The sequence below is a fragment of the Balearica regulorum genome, chromosome 32, assembly GCF_011004875.1.
Source record: "Balearica regulorum gibbericeps isolate bBalReg1 chromosome 32, bBalReg1.pri, whole genome shotgun sequence".
NCBI classification, from domain to species: domain Eukaryota; kingdom Metazoa; phylum Chordata; class Aves; order Gruiformes; family Gruidae; genus Balearica; species Balearica regulorum.
The window spans coordinates 780,871-796,566 of record NC_046215.1 but is presented as its reverse complement, the minus strand read 5'-3'; the positions used below and the strand labels follow the sequence as shown (position 1 = coordinate 796,566).

At 61.2% G+C, this 15,696-nt stretch overlaps 2 protein-coding genes across 3 annotated transcripts; one reads left to right on the top strand and one right to left on the bottom strand.

Moving 5' to 3' along the window:
• Window positions 1-4,826: 4,826 nt before the first annotated feature.
• TAP1 (transporter 1, ATP binding cassette subfamily B member) lies at window positions 4,827-11,026 on the bottom strand. The gene is made up of 11 exons (XM_075738465.1): window positions 10,923-11,026; window positions 10,319-10,855; window positions 9,933-10,035; window positions 9,499-9,835; window positions 9,093-9,290; window positions 8,420-8,548; window positions 7,548-7,733; window positions 6,942-7,115; window positions 6,185-6,344; window positions 5,977-6,113; window positions 4,827-5,435 (listed from the first exon to the last, which is right to left on the bottom strand). Exons 2-11 carry the CDS (start codon window positions 10,413-10,415, stop codon window positions 4,986-4,988), a joined length of 1,971 nt encoding a protein of 656 aa, XP_075594580.1. The 5' UTR covers window positions 10,416-10,855; window positions 10,923-11,026; the 3' UTR covers window positions 4,827-4,985.
• Window positions 11,027-11,373: 347 nt separating this feature from the next.
• TAP2 (transporter 2, ATP binding cassette subfamily B member) lies at window positions 11,374-15,291 on the top strand. 2 transcript variants are annotated; one of them, XM_075738464.1, is made up of 12 exons: window positions 11,374-11,411; window positions 11,554-12,094; window positions 12,175-12,283; window positions 12,370-12,500; window positions 12,578-12,783; window positions 13,509-13,706; window positions 13,782-13,910; window positions 13,990-14,178; window positions 14,272-14,445; window positions 14,526-14,685; window positions 14,762-14,898; window positions 14,975-15,291. In XM_075738464.1, exons 2-12 carry the CDS (start codon window positions 11,620-11,622, stop codon window positions 15,272-15,274), a joined length of 2,208 nt encoding a protein of 735 aa, XP_075594579.1. In that variant the 5' UTR covers window positions 11,374-11,411; window positions 11,554-11,619; the 3' UTR covers window positions 15,275-15,291. The 2 variants fall into 2 exon arrangements, with proteins under 2 accessions (XP_075594579.1, XP_075594578.1); XM_075738463.1 differs by lacking the exon at window positions 11,374-11,411 and having other exon boundaries at window positions 11,451-12,094.
• The last annotated feature ends 405 nt before the right edge of the window (window positions 15,292-15,696 follow it).

Genomic DNA, 15,696 nt, shown 5'->3' with positions numbered 1-15,696 from the left:
TTTATTGAAGGCCATGGTGCTGTGCCTGGGCAGGGTGGGCTTGGGCAGGGCCGAGAGGGACATGTGCTGCTGTGGGATGGAGGAGAGGAGAGCGGGCAGTGTCTGCAGAAGGGTGAATTAAAAAAATTCACTCAATAGCCAATGTGACTATTAAGCAGTTATCCTTTATTGCAGCGCTAGGAGTTGCACCAGGATATGTCCACAAACATGTGTCTCGACGAGAAACAAATTGTATGTAATTTATATTACAAAAAAGTTACATATTCATCAGGTTTCAAATAAATTTAATACATATTCATTATTATTCCGGGAACTCCTGAATCTATGCTGATGTCCTGATACGCCTGTGCAGTTTCTTTCTCAGGTGGTCGTCAGGGGTCATTCTCCTCAAATCTTCCTCTTCTCCTCTTCTTCAGTGTACACAGTTGGGTGACCTCTTCTTCATGATCTCCGTTTTGCAAGCTCAGCAACCTTGTTATCCGTCCTGCCCAGATGGTCCCAGGCTTGTTGGCATATTGGGCCCCCTTTATCAGGGTGCCTCAAACTTTGTGTCTTTTTCTAGTTTATACCCAAGGACGGTTCCCTAATTTACGGCTTCTCTTATCCTGTTTCTGCATTCCAACTATTTTACTGATTGTTTTCTTTTGTACTGCAGCATGAGACAGGTGAAGCCTGAGTTTGTGGGGCCTGACTCAAGTGTTGCCAAGTTATATATTCTGTTTTAAAATTGTTCTACGCTAATTAGTTTCCCTTTTTCATTCTCCCCTTTTTGCTAAATTGCCAATTCTTTCTCAAGAAGGCCTATAATATATTCTGGTTTTTGCAGCGTTCTCTTAAAGTATTTCCCTGACTCTACTGCATGCCTTATTTTATTTCATTTCCAGTTCTCATATTCTCCTGAAGTTCACCTGCTACACCAAAATGCACGTTGTATTAATATACAAGTAAGGATTATCATCAGTCCTATAAGCAGGACAAAAACAAATAGCTGCCGGAGCCAGGTCAAATTAGGTACCCAGGAAGGTAACTTGTGCCAAATTTCTTCAAAACCCCATGAGGTATTGTCTTTAGTTATTTTATGAAATACTTTGCTTTGTCTACGGATTTCATCTAAATCTGTGGAGATTCTACCGCTTTGGTCTACGTACATACAACAGCTTATATTTATGGTTGCACAAACACCACCTTGTGATAATAAATCAAGGGCCATTTGGTTTTGAATGACTTCTTTCGACCGACTAGTTATTTCAATTTGCAAGGCCTGTATTGCATCGATGGTTTTGTTCTCAATGTTTTCTATTACCGCCAAAATGTTCACTATAGTTTTTTCTAGTTCACTTACCCCTAGCCATGGGAGAAGCCACCTTACAAAACTATGGAACTTGGTAAGCCTATCCGCTATAGCATTATGAGTTTTCTCATAAAATATGAGGAAGAGGTGCTTGAATATTGACCAGCTCTCTTGGGCCCCTCTACCTTCTAGAGCCCTAACCCATGGGATTCTGCCAAGCAGGTCTTTGAAGAGGCCAAAGTTAGCTCTCCTCAAAACCAGGGTTTCCCACTCATTACCCTGCTTCTTCCACGCAGGAACCTGAATTCAACCATCTCATGGTCACTGCAGCCAAGGCTGCCCCCCGCCTTCACATCCCCAACTGTTGTGCCTTTAAATTGGGTTCGTTAGCCCAGTGTGCAATAAGCCAATCTTACATACAGAGATGAGATATTGTTTATTCCATATTTGCCCAAAGATGGCTCCTAGGTAGTTTCCCACAAAACTCGCACACCAGTTACAGTTCCATTGTATATTTATACAGTCCAGGGTGTTAGTTCTGCCTACTGTTCACACCTTCTAAATGACAATTGGTTAACTCTTTGCTTCTTCGATTTAAAGACACAGTACCTTCTAAATTCACTACCCATGTTCAGTGACTAGGGGTCTTTATCTGGGGAGGGGGTGTTTTCAGTGGTGAAGGTGTGGTTTTTGTATTATAATGAGACAGTTCACTCAAAGGACACCAATTAGAGGAATTTCGCTGACTTTTGACTTTCAAGGATGTACATCTCCTTGTTAACAAGTGTTCCTCTGTTCAAGATGCCTTTACTACATCTTATCTAAGTATACTTCATTCTAATTAAATACATTTGAAGGTTCCAAGGACGGTCCTCCTGTTCTCAAATCCCAAGTTACCTTATTCTCAAGCAATAAGCAATAATGAATACACAGTCTAAATGTTAACTCCTTTCTTATTTCAGAAAATGCAACCAGTGCTTCTTTGTTTGTTAGTACAAGGTCCAGCAGCACCCCTCTCCTCATGGGCTCCTTCACCACCTATGTTAAAAAATTATCATCAATGCTCTGCAGGAACCTCCTGGACTGTGCGTGCCTGGCCATCTTGCCTTTCCAGCAAATATCAGGGTGGCTGAAGTCTCCCATGAGGACCAGGGCCTGTCATTGTGAGGCTACTTCCAGCTGTCTGCAGAAGGCCTCATTGACTTCCTCATCCTGATCAGGTGGCCTGTAGTAAGCACCCACAACAGTGTCACCTATAGTAGCCTGCCCCTTACTTCTTACCCATAAGCTCTCGACTCGTTCTTCATCCACCCCTATGGGGAGCTCGATACATTCCAGTTGTTCTCTCACATGAAGAGCAACTCCACCACCCGACCTTGCTGGCCTGCCTTTCCTGAGAAGTACATGGCCATCCGTGAGAGCATGCCAGTCACGTGAGCTATCCCACCATGTCTCTGTCATTGCAACGAGATCATGGCCCTACGACTGCACACAGACCTCTAGTTCTTGCTGTTTATTCCCCATGCTGCGTGCATTGGTGTACAGGCGTTTCAGAGAGGTAACTGAGCGTAGAGGTTTCCCTGGAGGGGTGCAAGAGGGTCCACCATAGCCATACACATCTGTGAGGTGGTTGGCTTTCTGGTTGTCAGAACCTCTTTCTCTTTCTGGAGGCAGCTAAGGAACATTTGTTGCCGCTCTGGTTGGCCTGGCTTATTCCCCAGTTGGATGCAATGCCACGAGCATTGCCGCGTTGGACCCCATTCCCTGGGTCCTTCAGTTTAAAGCCCGCTTCACCAAGTTGGCCAGCCTGCTGCCAAAGATTCCCTTGCCTCTTCTAGGCAGCTGGATCCCACACCTCTCAAACAGGTTAGAGTCATCCAAGAATGTCCCATTGTCGTAAAAACCAAAAGCCTCGTGATGGCACCAGCCACATAGCCAGGAGTTGATATGCATTATCCGCCTAGTTCTGGCTGCCCCCTTTCCCCCAACTGGTAGGAGGGATGAAAAGGTAACTCGGGCACCGATGTTTGTCACTTGCACCCCCAGGGCTTTATAGTCCTCCTTGATTCTACCCAGGTTCTGGCTTGCAGTGTCATTCATGGCCCATGAAAGAGAGCAGTGGATAGTAGTGTGTCCTCTTGACAAGTTGTGGCACCCTCTCAGCAACCTCTCGGATCTTGGCTCCCGGAAGGCAGCGTACCTCTCGTGACTCCCTGTCAGGTCGGCAGATGGACGCCTCGGTGCCCCTTAGCAGAGAATCACCCACTACGAGCACTCGTCGTTTCTTTTCACGGTCCCCACTGTGTGCTGCTGGTACAGTTTCTCCTTGCACACCTTGCTCCTGGGTGTCTATAGCTGTTAAAGCTTCATAGCTGGTTTTGGTTGTGAAGCTGGAGGGTGGAGACTGAAGCGGAGTCCTGCTTTTGTGGGTCAGCAGGGTCCAAGGTGCCTCATTCTCAGCGGTGCCCACTACAGGTACTTGGTTATGGAACCACCCATCGATCTCCGTCTCGGCCCCTCTAACACTGCACAGCCTTTTCACTGTTTCCTGCAACTCGGAACCCTGACGCAACAGGTCATCAACCTGTGCACACCTCGTGCAGGTACAGACCTTTTCACCAGGAGAGGGGTCTGGGCACTCCCTGCAACCTACCGCCTGGCTTGAAGTCTCCTTCCTTACCACTTTCATCTGGTTGGATGCATCTCAGGGGAGATGTTCTCTGCAGGAACACTGGCTTTAGCTCTGAGGCGAGTGCCCCCCATTTTGACAGAGACCTAGAGCACTTCCCTGGGCTGTGGGCCTACAAGGAGATCTCAGTCTCCCCTCTTTCATTTTCAAACCACGGCCCCTGTCCTGTCACTACAGCCCTTGGTAAAAAGCCTTTCTCCGTCTTTCTTCCTTGAGGGGGAAGCTGCAGAAGTCAAAGCCAGACAGCTGGACCCAGAGATTGCTGTCTGAGAAACGTGGCCAGTACTCTGTACTGACTCGTTGAGGGTGGCCAGTGCCCTGCGGGGGTGGCTACAGCGATGGTCGCAGAGGTAAACCCCTCAGGACCTTGCTGCCTGGGCAGAGCTCTGTGACATAGATATTCAAGAGCTGTGTCACTGGAGAACGTCAACACAAGGACCATGTAGACCCAGTGGCTAAAATTGGAGCGGCTTGGGTAGACCTGGAGTGAGAACGTCATTGTGAGCTGTTCACAGCTCTGTGGGCCCATGGGACACTGGGGGAAAAGACACTATGAATGGGTGGGCTCGTGATGGAGGGGTGGACCTGACCTGGTGGAGACAACCAAAGGGCAATCGCATGGCTTCAGCACCTGAGACCCTGTAGCCAGGCCAGGCCCCCATGACCCAGCCGGCTTCTCTCTGAAGCAATTCTGCTTTATTCCATACAAATTTCTGTCTCAATGTGGGCAGAGCAGCCCCCCTGGCCACCCCATTGCTGCCCCCATCCCTGCACCCCTATTTCAGCCCCCCATCCCTGAAGCCCCTTCCCCCACCCCAGCTCCGGGGTGCCCCAATACATCCTGGGTACAAACAGAAGGATTTATTTCAAACTCTGTGTCCTGTGGCCAGCCCTGCTGGTTACCAGTGGCACCCGGTGGAACCCGCTGGCCCCCGTGGTCACCATCACGCAGCAGGGACGTGGCAGCGTGCCTGGCTGGGCGCCTGCACTCCCCCATCACAGCTCTCACGGTTCCTTGTCACAGCTTTCGGTGTCCCCATCCATGCTCCTGGTGTCCCCATCCGTGCTCCTGGTGTCCCCATCCTGGTATGTGGTGTCCCCATCCCATCTCTTGGTGTCCCTGTCCCTGTTCTCAGTGACATCATCCCTGTCCCCAGGGTCCCCATCCCTTGGTGTCCCCATCCTGGCATCTGGTGTCCCCAGCCCCAACTCCTGCTGTCCCTCACCCTCTTTTCCTGTGTCCCCATCCCCCCTTCTCCCCCCTTGTCCCCCACCCTGCAGCAGGTGCCAGTAGTGGCTGCCAGGGCGCAGGAGCTCCCTCGGGGACCCCAGTTCATGCAGTCGTCCCCCCTCCAGCACGGCCACCCGCTGTGCCCGCATGGCCAGGGCCACCTGCCCCGTCACCAGCAGCACTGCTCGCCTGGTCCTGCTGGCTCTGAAGATCTCCTGCTCCACCTGCGGCGGGTGACATCGTCAGTGGGGACCCCCCGGGTGTGGGGACACAGAGGACGTAGGGAGCGAGGACCCAGGGGACATGGGGACCAAGGACCCAGGGGACATGGGGACCAAGGGCACATGGGGAGTGAGGATCCAGAGAACACGGGGACCAGGGACCCAGGGGACATTGGACGGAGGGACCTAGGGAACACTGGGAGTTGAGACCAAGAGGACATGTGGACCAGGGACCGGGGCGGGGGGGATGCTGGGAGAAGGACCCAGGGGACGTGGGGACACCAGGGGATACCAGGACTGAGGGCCAAGGCAATTCAGGCACCAGGGACCAAGGGGACACAGGGACCAGGGACAGAGGGTACATTGGAAGTGGGGACTATGGGAACACAGGGGCCAGGGACCCAGGGACACTGAGATTGGGGACCAAGAGGACATGGGGACCAGGGACCCAGGAGATGATGGAAAGAGGAGACCCAGGGGGACCCCCAGGGAGTGGGGTGCTGCTGGACAGGGGGAACGAGGGGATACGGGTGTCACTTCCCACCTGCAGCTGGCTCTCGGCATCCAGGGCACTGGTGGGCTCATCGAGGACTAGGACACGAGGGTCCCTCACCAGGGCACGAGCGATGGCCACCCCCTGCCGCTGTCCCCCGGAGAGCTGCCCCCCCAGCTCGCCCACCTCTGCGCGAGACGGGGGGTCAGTGTGGGGACATGGGGACACGGGGACAGCAGGGGCAGGGGGCACCTCCTACCTGTGTCATAGCCCCGGGGCAGGCGGGTGATAAAGGTGTGGGCACCCGCACGGGTGGCTGCCACTGTCACCTGCGCCCGGCTCCAGCTCTCCGGCCCGTAGGCGATGTTGGCGTGGAGTGAGCGGGAGAAGAGCACCGGCTCCTGGGGGACAGCGGCCACCTGTGGTGGAGGAAATGGCTGGGGACACGGTGGGGATGTGGGGGGACATGGTGTGGAAGTGGGGGGTACGTGGTAGGGATGTGGCTGGGGATGTGATGGGGAGATGGTTCGGACATGGCTGGGGACATGGTGGAGACGTGGCAAGGAGATGGTGGGGATGGATGGGGACGCTGCAGGGGACATAGCAGGGGACTTGGCAAGGACATGGACAGGACAGTCGAGGATGCAGCAGGGATGCAGCGGTGACGCGGCAGGGACGTGGCAGGGATGGGGATATGGTGGGGACACAACTAGGGACATGGCAGGGATGGCTGGGGACACAGCAGGGATGCGTTGGTGACATGGTGGGGGTGGCTGGGGACATGGCAGGGACATGGTGGTAGAAGTGGTGGGGGCATGGTAGAAGTGGCCTGTGGATGTGGCAGGGATGTCTGGGGATGCGTTGGGGATGTCTGGTGACATGGGGTGCTGGCAAGATCATGGTGAGGATGGCTGGTGACACGGGGGTGGGAGTGGGGACCCGTTGGGGGTGGCTGGTGACACGGGGGTGGGAGTGGGGACCAGTGGGGACATCGTGTGATGGGGTGGTGGCAGCACCTGGCAGCGCAGGTAGGCGTGCTGGTAGTCAGGGAGGGGGTGACCGTCCAGCAGCACCCGCCCGGCCCCCGGCGGGCGCAGGCACAGGACCAGGGACACCAGGGTGCTCTTCCCCGCCCCTGGGGGGGCCACCACCGCCAGCACTTCCCCGGGGCGCAGCTCCAGGGACACACCCTGGGGGGGGGGACAGAGGTGACACCCTCGTGCCCCCTCCCACAATGTCCCCAGCCCTCCCCATGCCCTCCCTGCCATGTCCCCACCGTGTTCCCGTGGCCCCCCACCACATCCGTGTCCCCATGCCCTCCCTGCTATGTCCCCATGTCCCTCTGCCATGTCCTCACCCTGTCCTTCTGTGTCCCCACATCCTCCCCACCACCCATGGTCCTCATGCCATGTCCCCCCACCACGTCCCCATGTTCCCTCATCGTGTCCCCACACACTCCCCACCACGTCTATGTCCCCATGTCCACCTGCCATGTCCCCACCATGTTCTTCTGTACTCCCACCATGTCTCCACACCCTCCCCACCATGTCCATGTCCCCATGCTCTCCCCACCACATCCTCCCATCATGTCTCCGCATCCCCTGCCCTGTCCCTGTGCCCACCTTGAGGACGGGCTCTTGCTGCTCGGGGTAGGAGAACCAGACATCCTCAAGCTGGAGGTGGCCCTGCAGGACATCAGGCACCAGTGTCCCCGTGGGTGTCATCTGCTCCTCCTGGTCCAGGAACTCAAAGATCTTCTCTGAGGAGCCCACGGCCTTGGTCATGTGGGGGTAATAGCGGAGCAGGACCTGGGGACACAGTGGGGACATCCCCAGGAGGGTGTGGGGACATGGGGAACGGGCATGAGGATATAGGGGCACAGGTGACTGGGAGAGGGATGCATCCAGGAGGACATGGGGACATGGGGAATGGGCATGGGGACATGGCTGGGAGGGTGTGGGGACATGGGGACATGGTGGGACCAGCATGGGGACCTGGAAGGAAGGATATGGGGACACGACAGGGGACACAGGGACATGGCAGGGAGGCCATGGGGGCATAGTAGGGCATGGAGACATGGAGGGGAGGACCTGAGAACACAGAGGGGACATGGTGGGGAGAACGAGGGGACGTGGGGAACAGGCATGGGGACACAGAGGACAGGGATGCGTCCAAGAGGAGATGGGGACATGGGGAACAGGCATGGGGACACAGCAGGGAGAGTGTGGGGGATGTGGAGGACACAGGAACATGGTGGAGGTACATGGGAGAGCACAGGGACATGGTGGGACCAGCATGGGGACATGGCAGGGAGGATACGGGGACACAGCAGGGGACACAGGGACGTGGTGGGGAGGGCATGGGGACATGGGTGGCCATGGGGACACACTAGGACTGGCACAGGGACACAGCGGGGATGGCACGGGGACACGGGGAATGGGCTTGGGGACACAGTGGGGAGGACGCTGGGGACACAGCGTCCCCTCGGTCTCACCTCCACAGCCTCGGTGAACTGCATCTGGTAGATGAGGAAGGTGAGAAGGTCCCCGGCGGTGATGGTCCCCGCAGCCACCAGCCGTCCCCCGTAGCAGAGGAGCCCCAGCTTCAGGGCCAGTGCTGAGAACTGGGGACACCACAGGGAGGTCACTGCTGGGCGACACCACTGGGGGGGTCTCTGTCACCCTTCTCGCCGTGGCCACCAAGGTCCCAGCCTTGCTCTGTCACCTCCCCCATTCCATCATGTTACCCCCATGTCCCAGATGTCACATCCCCCATGTCACCAAGCCCCTGTGCCCCAGAGCCCCTGTGCCGTCATCCCCCCTGTGTCCTGATGTCCCCATGTTATCATGTCCCCCAGCACCATGCTACCATGTCCCTGTGTCCCCTAACCCCCACACCATCACGTCCCTTAGCCACGTACCACTGCATCCATGACCCCCAGCCCCATGCCACCACGTCCCCATGTCCCCTGTCCCCATGTCCCCTGTCCCCATGCCACCCCATCTCCACGTCCCCTGTCTCCATGCCACCGTACCCCCATGTCCCTCATCCCCATGCCACCGCATCCCCATGTCCTGTCACCCCCATACCATCACACCCCCCACCACCCTGCCACCGCATCCTCACATCCCCCAGCCCCAGTGTCCCCGTGTCCCCTGTCCCCATACCCCGCTGGCCCAAAGGGTGGCGGCGTAGGTGGCTGCCTCCTTCCCCTCCAGCCGATAGACGTGGCGCAGGCGCTGGTGGTACCGCTCGGCTGCCCCGGCTTCATGGGCGAAGCTGCGGACGGTGGCCATAGCCTGGAAGGTCTCCACCGCCACCTTGGTGGCATCTGCCAGCGCCTCCTGCACCCGCCGTGACAGCCCCTGGGGACAGTGGTGTCACCTCAGGGCCGGCGGGCAGAGAGGAGGGGACAGGGAGAGCAGGGAGGGGACATCGAGAACAGTGGGCATGGGATGATGACAAGGGGCACATGGAGGGGACAGTGGGCACAAGGAAGGGATGGTGGGCATGAGGAGGAGATGGTGGGCACAGGCAGAGGACAAGGGACCCGTGTCCCCCCCACCCCAGTACCTGCTGGATCTTGCCGACGCCCCGGGGCAGCAGCAGGAGGATGGGCAGTGACAGGAGGGTGACAAAGGCCAGGTGGAGTGACAACCAAGTCATGGTGACCAGGAGAAAAATGCCCCGTGCCAGGTACCACAGCAAGAGGCTGAGCGCCTCGGCCACTGCCGCGTGGGTGGCCTCCACGTCCCCCGTCACCCGTGCCGTCACCGCCCCGGTCCCCATCAAATGCAGGGAGGTGACATCCCGTCGCAGGATGGCAGAGAAGACACGACGTTGGAGACGTCCCAACGCCCGGCTCAACGTCCCCGTGTAGGTGACATCACAGGTGAATTCGGTGACGGCACTGTCGCAGTGGCACCAGGGTGGCTTAGCATGGGGACACGCGTGTGACCCCCCCCCCCCCCCCGCCCCATGTGACATCCCCGGTGACGCCATCCTACCTGCCGAGCCCCAGCAGCGCCATCGGCCAGTTGGCCACCACCTCATCCTTGCTGGCCACCCAGTCGGTGATGCGTCCCGTGAAGTAGGGAACGGCCACCTCCCCTGCCAGGGGGACACACATGGCATCAGGACAACGGGACCCCCCCCCCCCGGCTCTATGTCACCCCCCCCAGGGTGGGGGGGACCCCACAGTGTGACCTCAAGGGCCTGGTGCTGCATCCTCCCCCCGCCCCATCCCCCTGGGTGCTGCCCCCCTAAACTGGGTGCTGCCCCCCCCCGAAGCTCAGAGCACCCCCCCGCTCTGCTCCCCCCCACCCCAAACTGGGTGCCTCCCCCCCCCCTCCTCATGCCCGCCGATGCCCCCCCCCAACTCCCCCTCCGGTACCGAGCACCGAGGCCGCCATCAGCGCCGCCACCACCGCGCAGCGCCGGCGCTCGGGGCTCAGCAGCGACAGGAGGCGGCGGGCGGGGGACGCCCCCATCGTCTGGCCCGGCCCGGTCCCGGTGTGTCAGCGTCCTGCTCGGTGCGTCCGCTCCGGTCCCGAGGTGCTCCGGTCCAGTCCCGGGGTGCCCCTGTCCTCCTCCCGGGGTGTTCCCGGTCCGGTCCCGGGGTGCCCCTGTCCTCCTCCCGGGGTGCTCCCGGTCCCAGCCCCGATGTGCTCCCGGTGCCGGTGTCCCCGGTGCGGTCCCGGTCCCGGTCCCGGTCCTGGTCCTGCTCTCGGTCCCGCCGCCGTTTCTCGGAAAGTGAAACCCAGCGCGGGGGCGGGAACTGCATCGGCCGCGCATGTCCCAGCCCCGAGAACCGGGAACCGGCGGGGGGTGGGGGGGGGGGGTACAGGGCATCACCGCGGGGGTCCCTCCAGGCACCGGGCATCACCGGGGGGGGGGTCCCTCCAGGCACCGGGCATCACCGGGGGGGTCCCTCCAGGTACCGGGCATCACCGGGGGGGGGGGTCCCTCCAGGCACCGGGTATCACCGGGGGGGGCACAGGGCACCGGGAACCATCGGGGGGGATCCCCGGGGGTCCCCATCCCCCGTGTCCCTGCTCGGGGGGGGGGGTTTCCTGGGGGATGGGAGGGCAGGGAGGGGCAAAAGCCGGGCGGGCGACGCTCATTGGTGGAGGCGTTGTCGTCATCAGTTGCCGGGCAGATCGAGCTCTAGCAGTTTGGAGTGGCGCGTGGGGCGGGAGTGGGGAGGGGTGAGGCAGAGGGGAGGGCTCGGGGGCGGGGCATGGGGCGGGAGGGGCGGGGCATAGGGCGGGAGGGGCGGGGCATAGGGCGGGAGGGGCGGGGCATGGGGTGGGAGGGGTGGGGCGCGCATAGGGCGAAGGTAGGTGCCGTAGGGAGGTGGGCGGGGCGAGGGGTGGAGGGGGCGGAGCAAAGCGCTGGAGGGGCGGGGCGAGGTGAAGGGCGGAGGGGGCGGGGTAGCGAAAGTGAAAGTAAAAGGCAGCGCGGCGGGATCGTACTGGGAGGAACTGGTGGGACTGGGGTTACTGGGGGGGGCGCTGTACTGGGAGCACTGGTGAGTGCTGCAGGGTGCCGGGTGGGGTCTTGGGGTGCAGGCTGGGGTTACTGGGGGGCTGAACTGGGAGCACTGGTGTTGACTGGTGAATTCCCTAGGGTGCTGAGCGCCGTCCAGGGCAGTCGCACTGGGAGCACTGGTGTTGACTGGTGAGCACCTCGGCCATGGCGCTGCTCCCTGCCGCCTGCCTGGCCTGCCTCCTGCTCCTGATTGACCTGGTGGTGCTGGCGGCGCTGGCCCGGCTGGCCCCGGCACTGGCCCACTTGGGCCCAGTAGCCGCCTGGCTGGAAGCCGGACTGCGACTGCTGGCGTTTACCGCAGCTGAACGGCTGCTGGCGCCGGGTGGTCCCCGGGGAGCTGCCGTAGTGCTCAGCCTCACCCCCGCCGCCTTCCTCGCCCTCCGGACCCTCCTGGTGCCGTACGGTGCCACGCCGGCGCTGCTGGCTACGGCTGCTCCGGCTTGGTTGGCGTTGACCCATGGCGCGACTGCCGCGGCGCTGCTGGCTTGGGCCGCGCCGTCGCCCAGCGGGGATGTGGGCACCAAGTTGCCGGCGGCTGTGGGGCAGCTGCTGGCGCTGGCGTGGACTGAGTGGCCCGTGCTCGGTGGCGCCTTCTTCTTCCTGGCGTTGGCCGCGCTGGGTGAGTAATGGCGGATGTGGGGTGGGGGTCCCGGTGTTGCTGCCTCCCCTTGCTGACCCCCCTGCCTGGTTTCCTTCCAGGTGAGACCGCGGGGCCGTACTGCACCGGACAAGCCCTGGACGCCATCCGGCACGGGGACGGACCCACCGCCTTCGCCGTCTGCCTGGTCCTCGCCGCTGATTTGGGCAGGTGGGGGTCCCTGTGTCTCTCTTGTCCATCCGTCTGTCCTCCAGGGCTGGGCTGACGGGGGGGTCCCTATGTCTGTCTCCCCCCAGCTCGCTGTTTGCCGGCTGCCGTGGGGGTCTCTTCATGCTGGCGCAAGCCCGGCTCAAACTGAGCACCTGCCACCGGCTTTTCTCCCGCCTGGTGCGCCAGGATCTGGACTTCTTCCAGGAGACACCAGCAGGTAGGGCGGGTCCCCATCCTCCCCCCCAACTCCCCAGGACCCCCAACCCCACCACTGACCCCTCACTGTTCCCTCAGCCGAGCTGTCTGCCCGGTTGGCCAACGACGTGCCCTTGCTGTGCCGTGCGGTGCCGAGCAGCACCAACGTGGCGTTGCGGAGCTTGGGGATAACGTTGGGGTTGGGTGGTTTCATGGTGGGGCTGTCGCCCCGCCTGGCGCTGCTGGCGCTGCTGGAGGTGCCCCTCATCATCACTGCGCGCAAGGTCTACGACGCCCGGTACCAGGTGACAGTGGGGATGGAATGGGGACAGGATGGACACCAGGGGGATGCGACGGTGGGGATGGGATGGGAAGGTGGGAATGGGCTGGTGGGATGAAGACCAGGGAGATGAGAGGTGGCGATGGGGATGGTGGGGATGGGATGGCAGGATGGGGACCAGGGAGATGGGATGGTGGGAATGGGACAGGGCAGTGGGGATGGGATGAGGCAGTGGGAATTGGATGGTGGGACAGGGACCAGGGGGATGCGATGGTGGAAATGGGAATGGTGGGATGGGATGGGACAGTGGGATGGGGACAGGATGGGATGGTGGGGATGGGATGGTGGGATGGGGACCACGAGGGATGAGGTGGTGGGGATAGGATAGGATGGGACAGTGGGGTGAGATGGGGATGGGATGGGACAGTGGGGTGAGATGGGGATGGGATGGGACAGTGGGGACAGGATGGTGTGGTGGTGAGGGGGGATGGGATGGAGATACAGGATGGGACATTGGGGATGGGATGAGGGCAGTGGAGGCTGGAGGGGATGGTGAGGATGGGATGGTGGGATGGGGACGTGCTGGTAGGGACGGGGGGTCAGTGGGGACAGGATGGGGTTGGCAGGGATGGGACAGTGGGGTGTGGGAACAGAGGTTTGGGGTTGTTGGGGAAGGGATGGGCAGGGCCAGGCCAGTGGGGATGTCCTGCTGCCACCCTGCCAGAGCTGAATCTGTCCGCCCCCACCTAGATGCTGCAGCGAGCCACGCTGGACGCCACGGCCAACACGGCAGCGGTGGTGCAGGAGGCCGTCTCCTCCATCGAAACAGTGCGGACCTTCGCTGGGGAGGAGGAGGAGGAGCGCCGCCACAGCCAGGCAGTGGCCAAGATGCTGGCGCTGAAGGACCAGATGGACGTGGAGCAAGCACTCTTCACCCTTGTCCAGCGGGTGAGGCAGGCGCAGGAAGGACCCTGGTGTCTGGGCACCCCTGTCCCCTGCACCCGCTGACCCCCATCCCTGCAGGCGCTGCAGCTGGCCATGCAGATGATGGTGCTCTACTACGGGCACCAGCAGCTCTGCGAGGGGACCATCACCACCGGCAGCCTCGTCACCTTCCTCCTCTACCAGGCTAAAATCGGCCACCACGTGCAGGTGAGACCATGCGATGCATGTCCCCCTCACCGTGTCTGTCTGTCCCCGTCCCCGGTGCCAGCGCCTCTGTCCTGTGCAGGCGCTGGTCTTCGGCCACGGCGACTTGCTCAGCAAAGCGGCAGCCGGCCGCAAGGTCTTTGAATACCTGGACCGGGAACCCACCGGGGACACCGGGGGCACGTGGGCACCCACCACGCTGCAGGGCCACGTCGCCTTCCAGCACGTCTCTTTCGCCTATCGCACGCGCCCTGAGCACCTCGTCCTGCAGGTAGGGCCGAGGTGGGCGGGGGGGTCCCCAAGGAGGGGACAGGGGTGTCCCTGAGCACCCACCGCTGCATCCTGCCCCCCCTGCCCTCCAAAGGATGTCTCCTTCGAGCTGCGCCCCGGTGAGGTGACGGCACTGGCGGGACTCAACGGCAGCGGGAAAAGCACCTGCGCGGCGCTGCTGGAGCGATTCTACGAGCCCGGGGCTGGGGAGGTGCTGCTGGACGGGGTTCCGCTGCGGGACTACGAGCACCGCTACCTGCACCGCAAGGTGAGGGCAGCAGCAGGCAGGCAGGCGGGCAGCACAACCGCACTGAGCGGTGCCCGGGCTCAGCCTGTGCCTGGGGGCAGGTGGCGTTGGTGGGGCAGGAGCCCGTGCTTTTTTCTGGCACCATCTGGGACAACATCACGTTCGGGTTGGAGAACTGCAAGGAAGAGGAGGTGAGGGCGGCTGCCACTGCCGCCGGTGCCCTGGACTTCATCTTGGCGCTGGACCGGGGTTTCTACACCGGTGAGTGCCGGGGGGGCTGCGGGGAGGGGACCCAGGTGCCCTGGTCTCACTCACCCCCCGGCCTTTTGCCCCGCAGACGTGGGGGAGAGAGGGGGGCAGCTCTCAGCGGGGGAGAAGCAGCGCATCGCCATTGCCCGGGCCCTGGTGCGGCGACCAACCATCCTCATCCTCGATGAAGCCACCAGCGCTTTGGATGTGGAGGGCAAGGCAGTGGTAAGCTGCGGGAAGTGCCGGGGTGGGGGGTCCCGGCCCCACGGCGGGTGCTGATGGGTGCTGGCATCTCCCATAGCTGCAGCAGTGGGTGCAGGGCGGGGAAGCCCGGACGGTGCTGCTCATCACCCACTGCCCGCGGATGCTGGAATTGGCCGACCGCGTCGTGGTGCTGGAACGTGGCACCGTGGTTGAGATGGGGACACCCGCCGAGCTGCGGAGCCGCCACGGACTCTACAGCCGCCTGCTGCAGCGTTCTCCTGGCATAGGGCGGCCAGAGACACCGGGGATGGGCTCTGGGGAGCAGCAAACGGCTCCTGCTCCAGCAGCTGGGCAGAAGAGGGCTGCTTCTGTTGGGACAGAGATTTGTACGAAATAAAGCAGATTTGCTTTGCAGAGGAGCCGGCAGGGTCGCAGAGAGCCGCCGAGCCCAGCTGTGGGGTTTCAGGCGCGGAAGCCATGCGCTCACCCTCCAGTTGTCCGTGAGAGCCGTGATGGGGGAGTGCAGGCGCCCAGCCAGGCACCCAGCTGCCACGTCCCTGCTGCGTGATGGTGACCACGGGGGCCAGCGGGTTCCACCGGGTGCCACTGGTAACCAGCAGGGCTGGCCATGGGACGCAGCGTTTGAAATAAATCCTTCTGTTTGTACCCAGGATGTATTGGGGCACCCCGGAGCTGGGGTGGGGGAAGGGGCTGCAACAATGGGGGGCTGAAATAGGGGTGCAGGGATGGGGGCAGCAATGGGGTGGCCGGGGGGGCTGCTCTGCCCATGTTGAGACAGAAATTTGTATGGAATAAAGC

Excerpts from the sequence above, each read along its gene's own strand:
- TAP2 (XM_075738464.1), top strand. The coding sequence starts at position 11,620 with ATGGCGCTGCTCCCTGCCGCCTGCCTGGCCTGCCTCCTGCTCCTGATT. Across the intron at positions 14,179-14,271 it reads CTGAGCACCTCGTCCTGCAG|GATGTCTCCTTCGAGCTGCG; the intron begins GTAGGGCCGAGG and ends TGCCCTCCAAAG. Across the intron at positions 14,686-14,761 it reads GGACCGGGGTTTCTACACCG|ACGTGGGGGAGAGAGGGGGG; the intron begins GTGAGTGCCGGG and ends TTTGCCCCGCAG.
- TAP1 (XM_075738465.1), bottom strand. The coding sequence starts at position 10,415 with ATGGGGGCGTCCCCCGCCCGCCGCCTCCTGTCGCTGCTGAGCCCCGAG. Across the intron at positions 9,291-9,498 it reads GCGTCGGCAAGATCCAGCAG|GGGCTGTCACGGCGGGTGCA; the intron begins GTACTGGGGTGG and ends CACTGTCCCCAG. Across the intron at positions 5,436-5,976 it reads ATGCCGAGAGCCAGCTGCAG|GTGGAGCAGGAGATCTTCAG; the intron begins GTGGGAAGTGAC and ends CACCCGCCGCAG.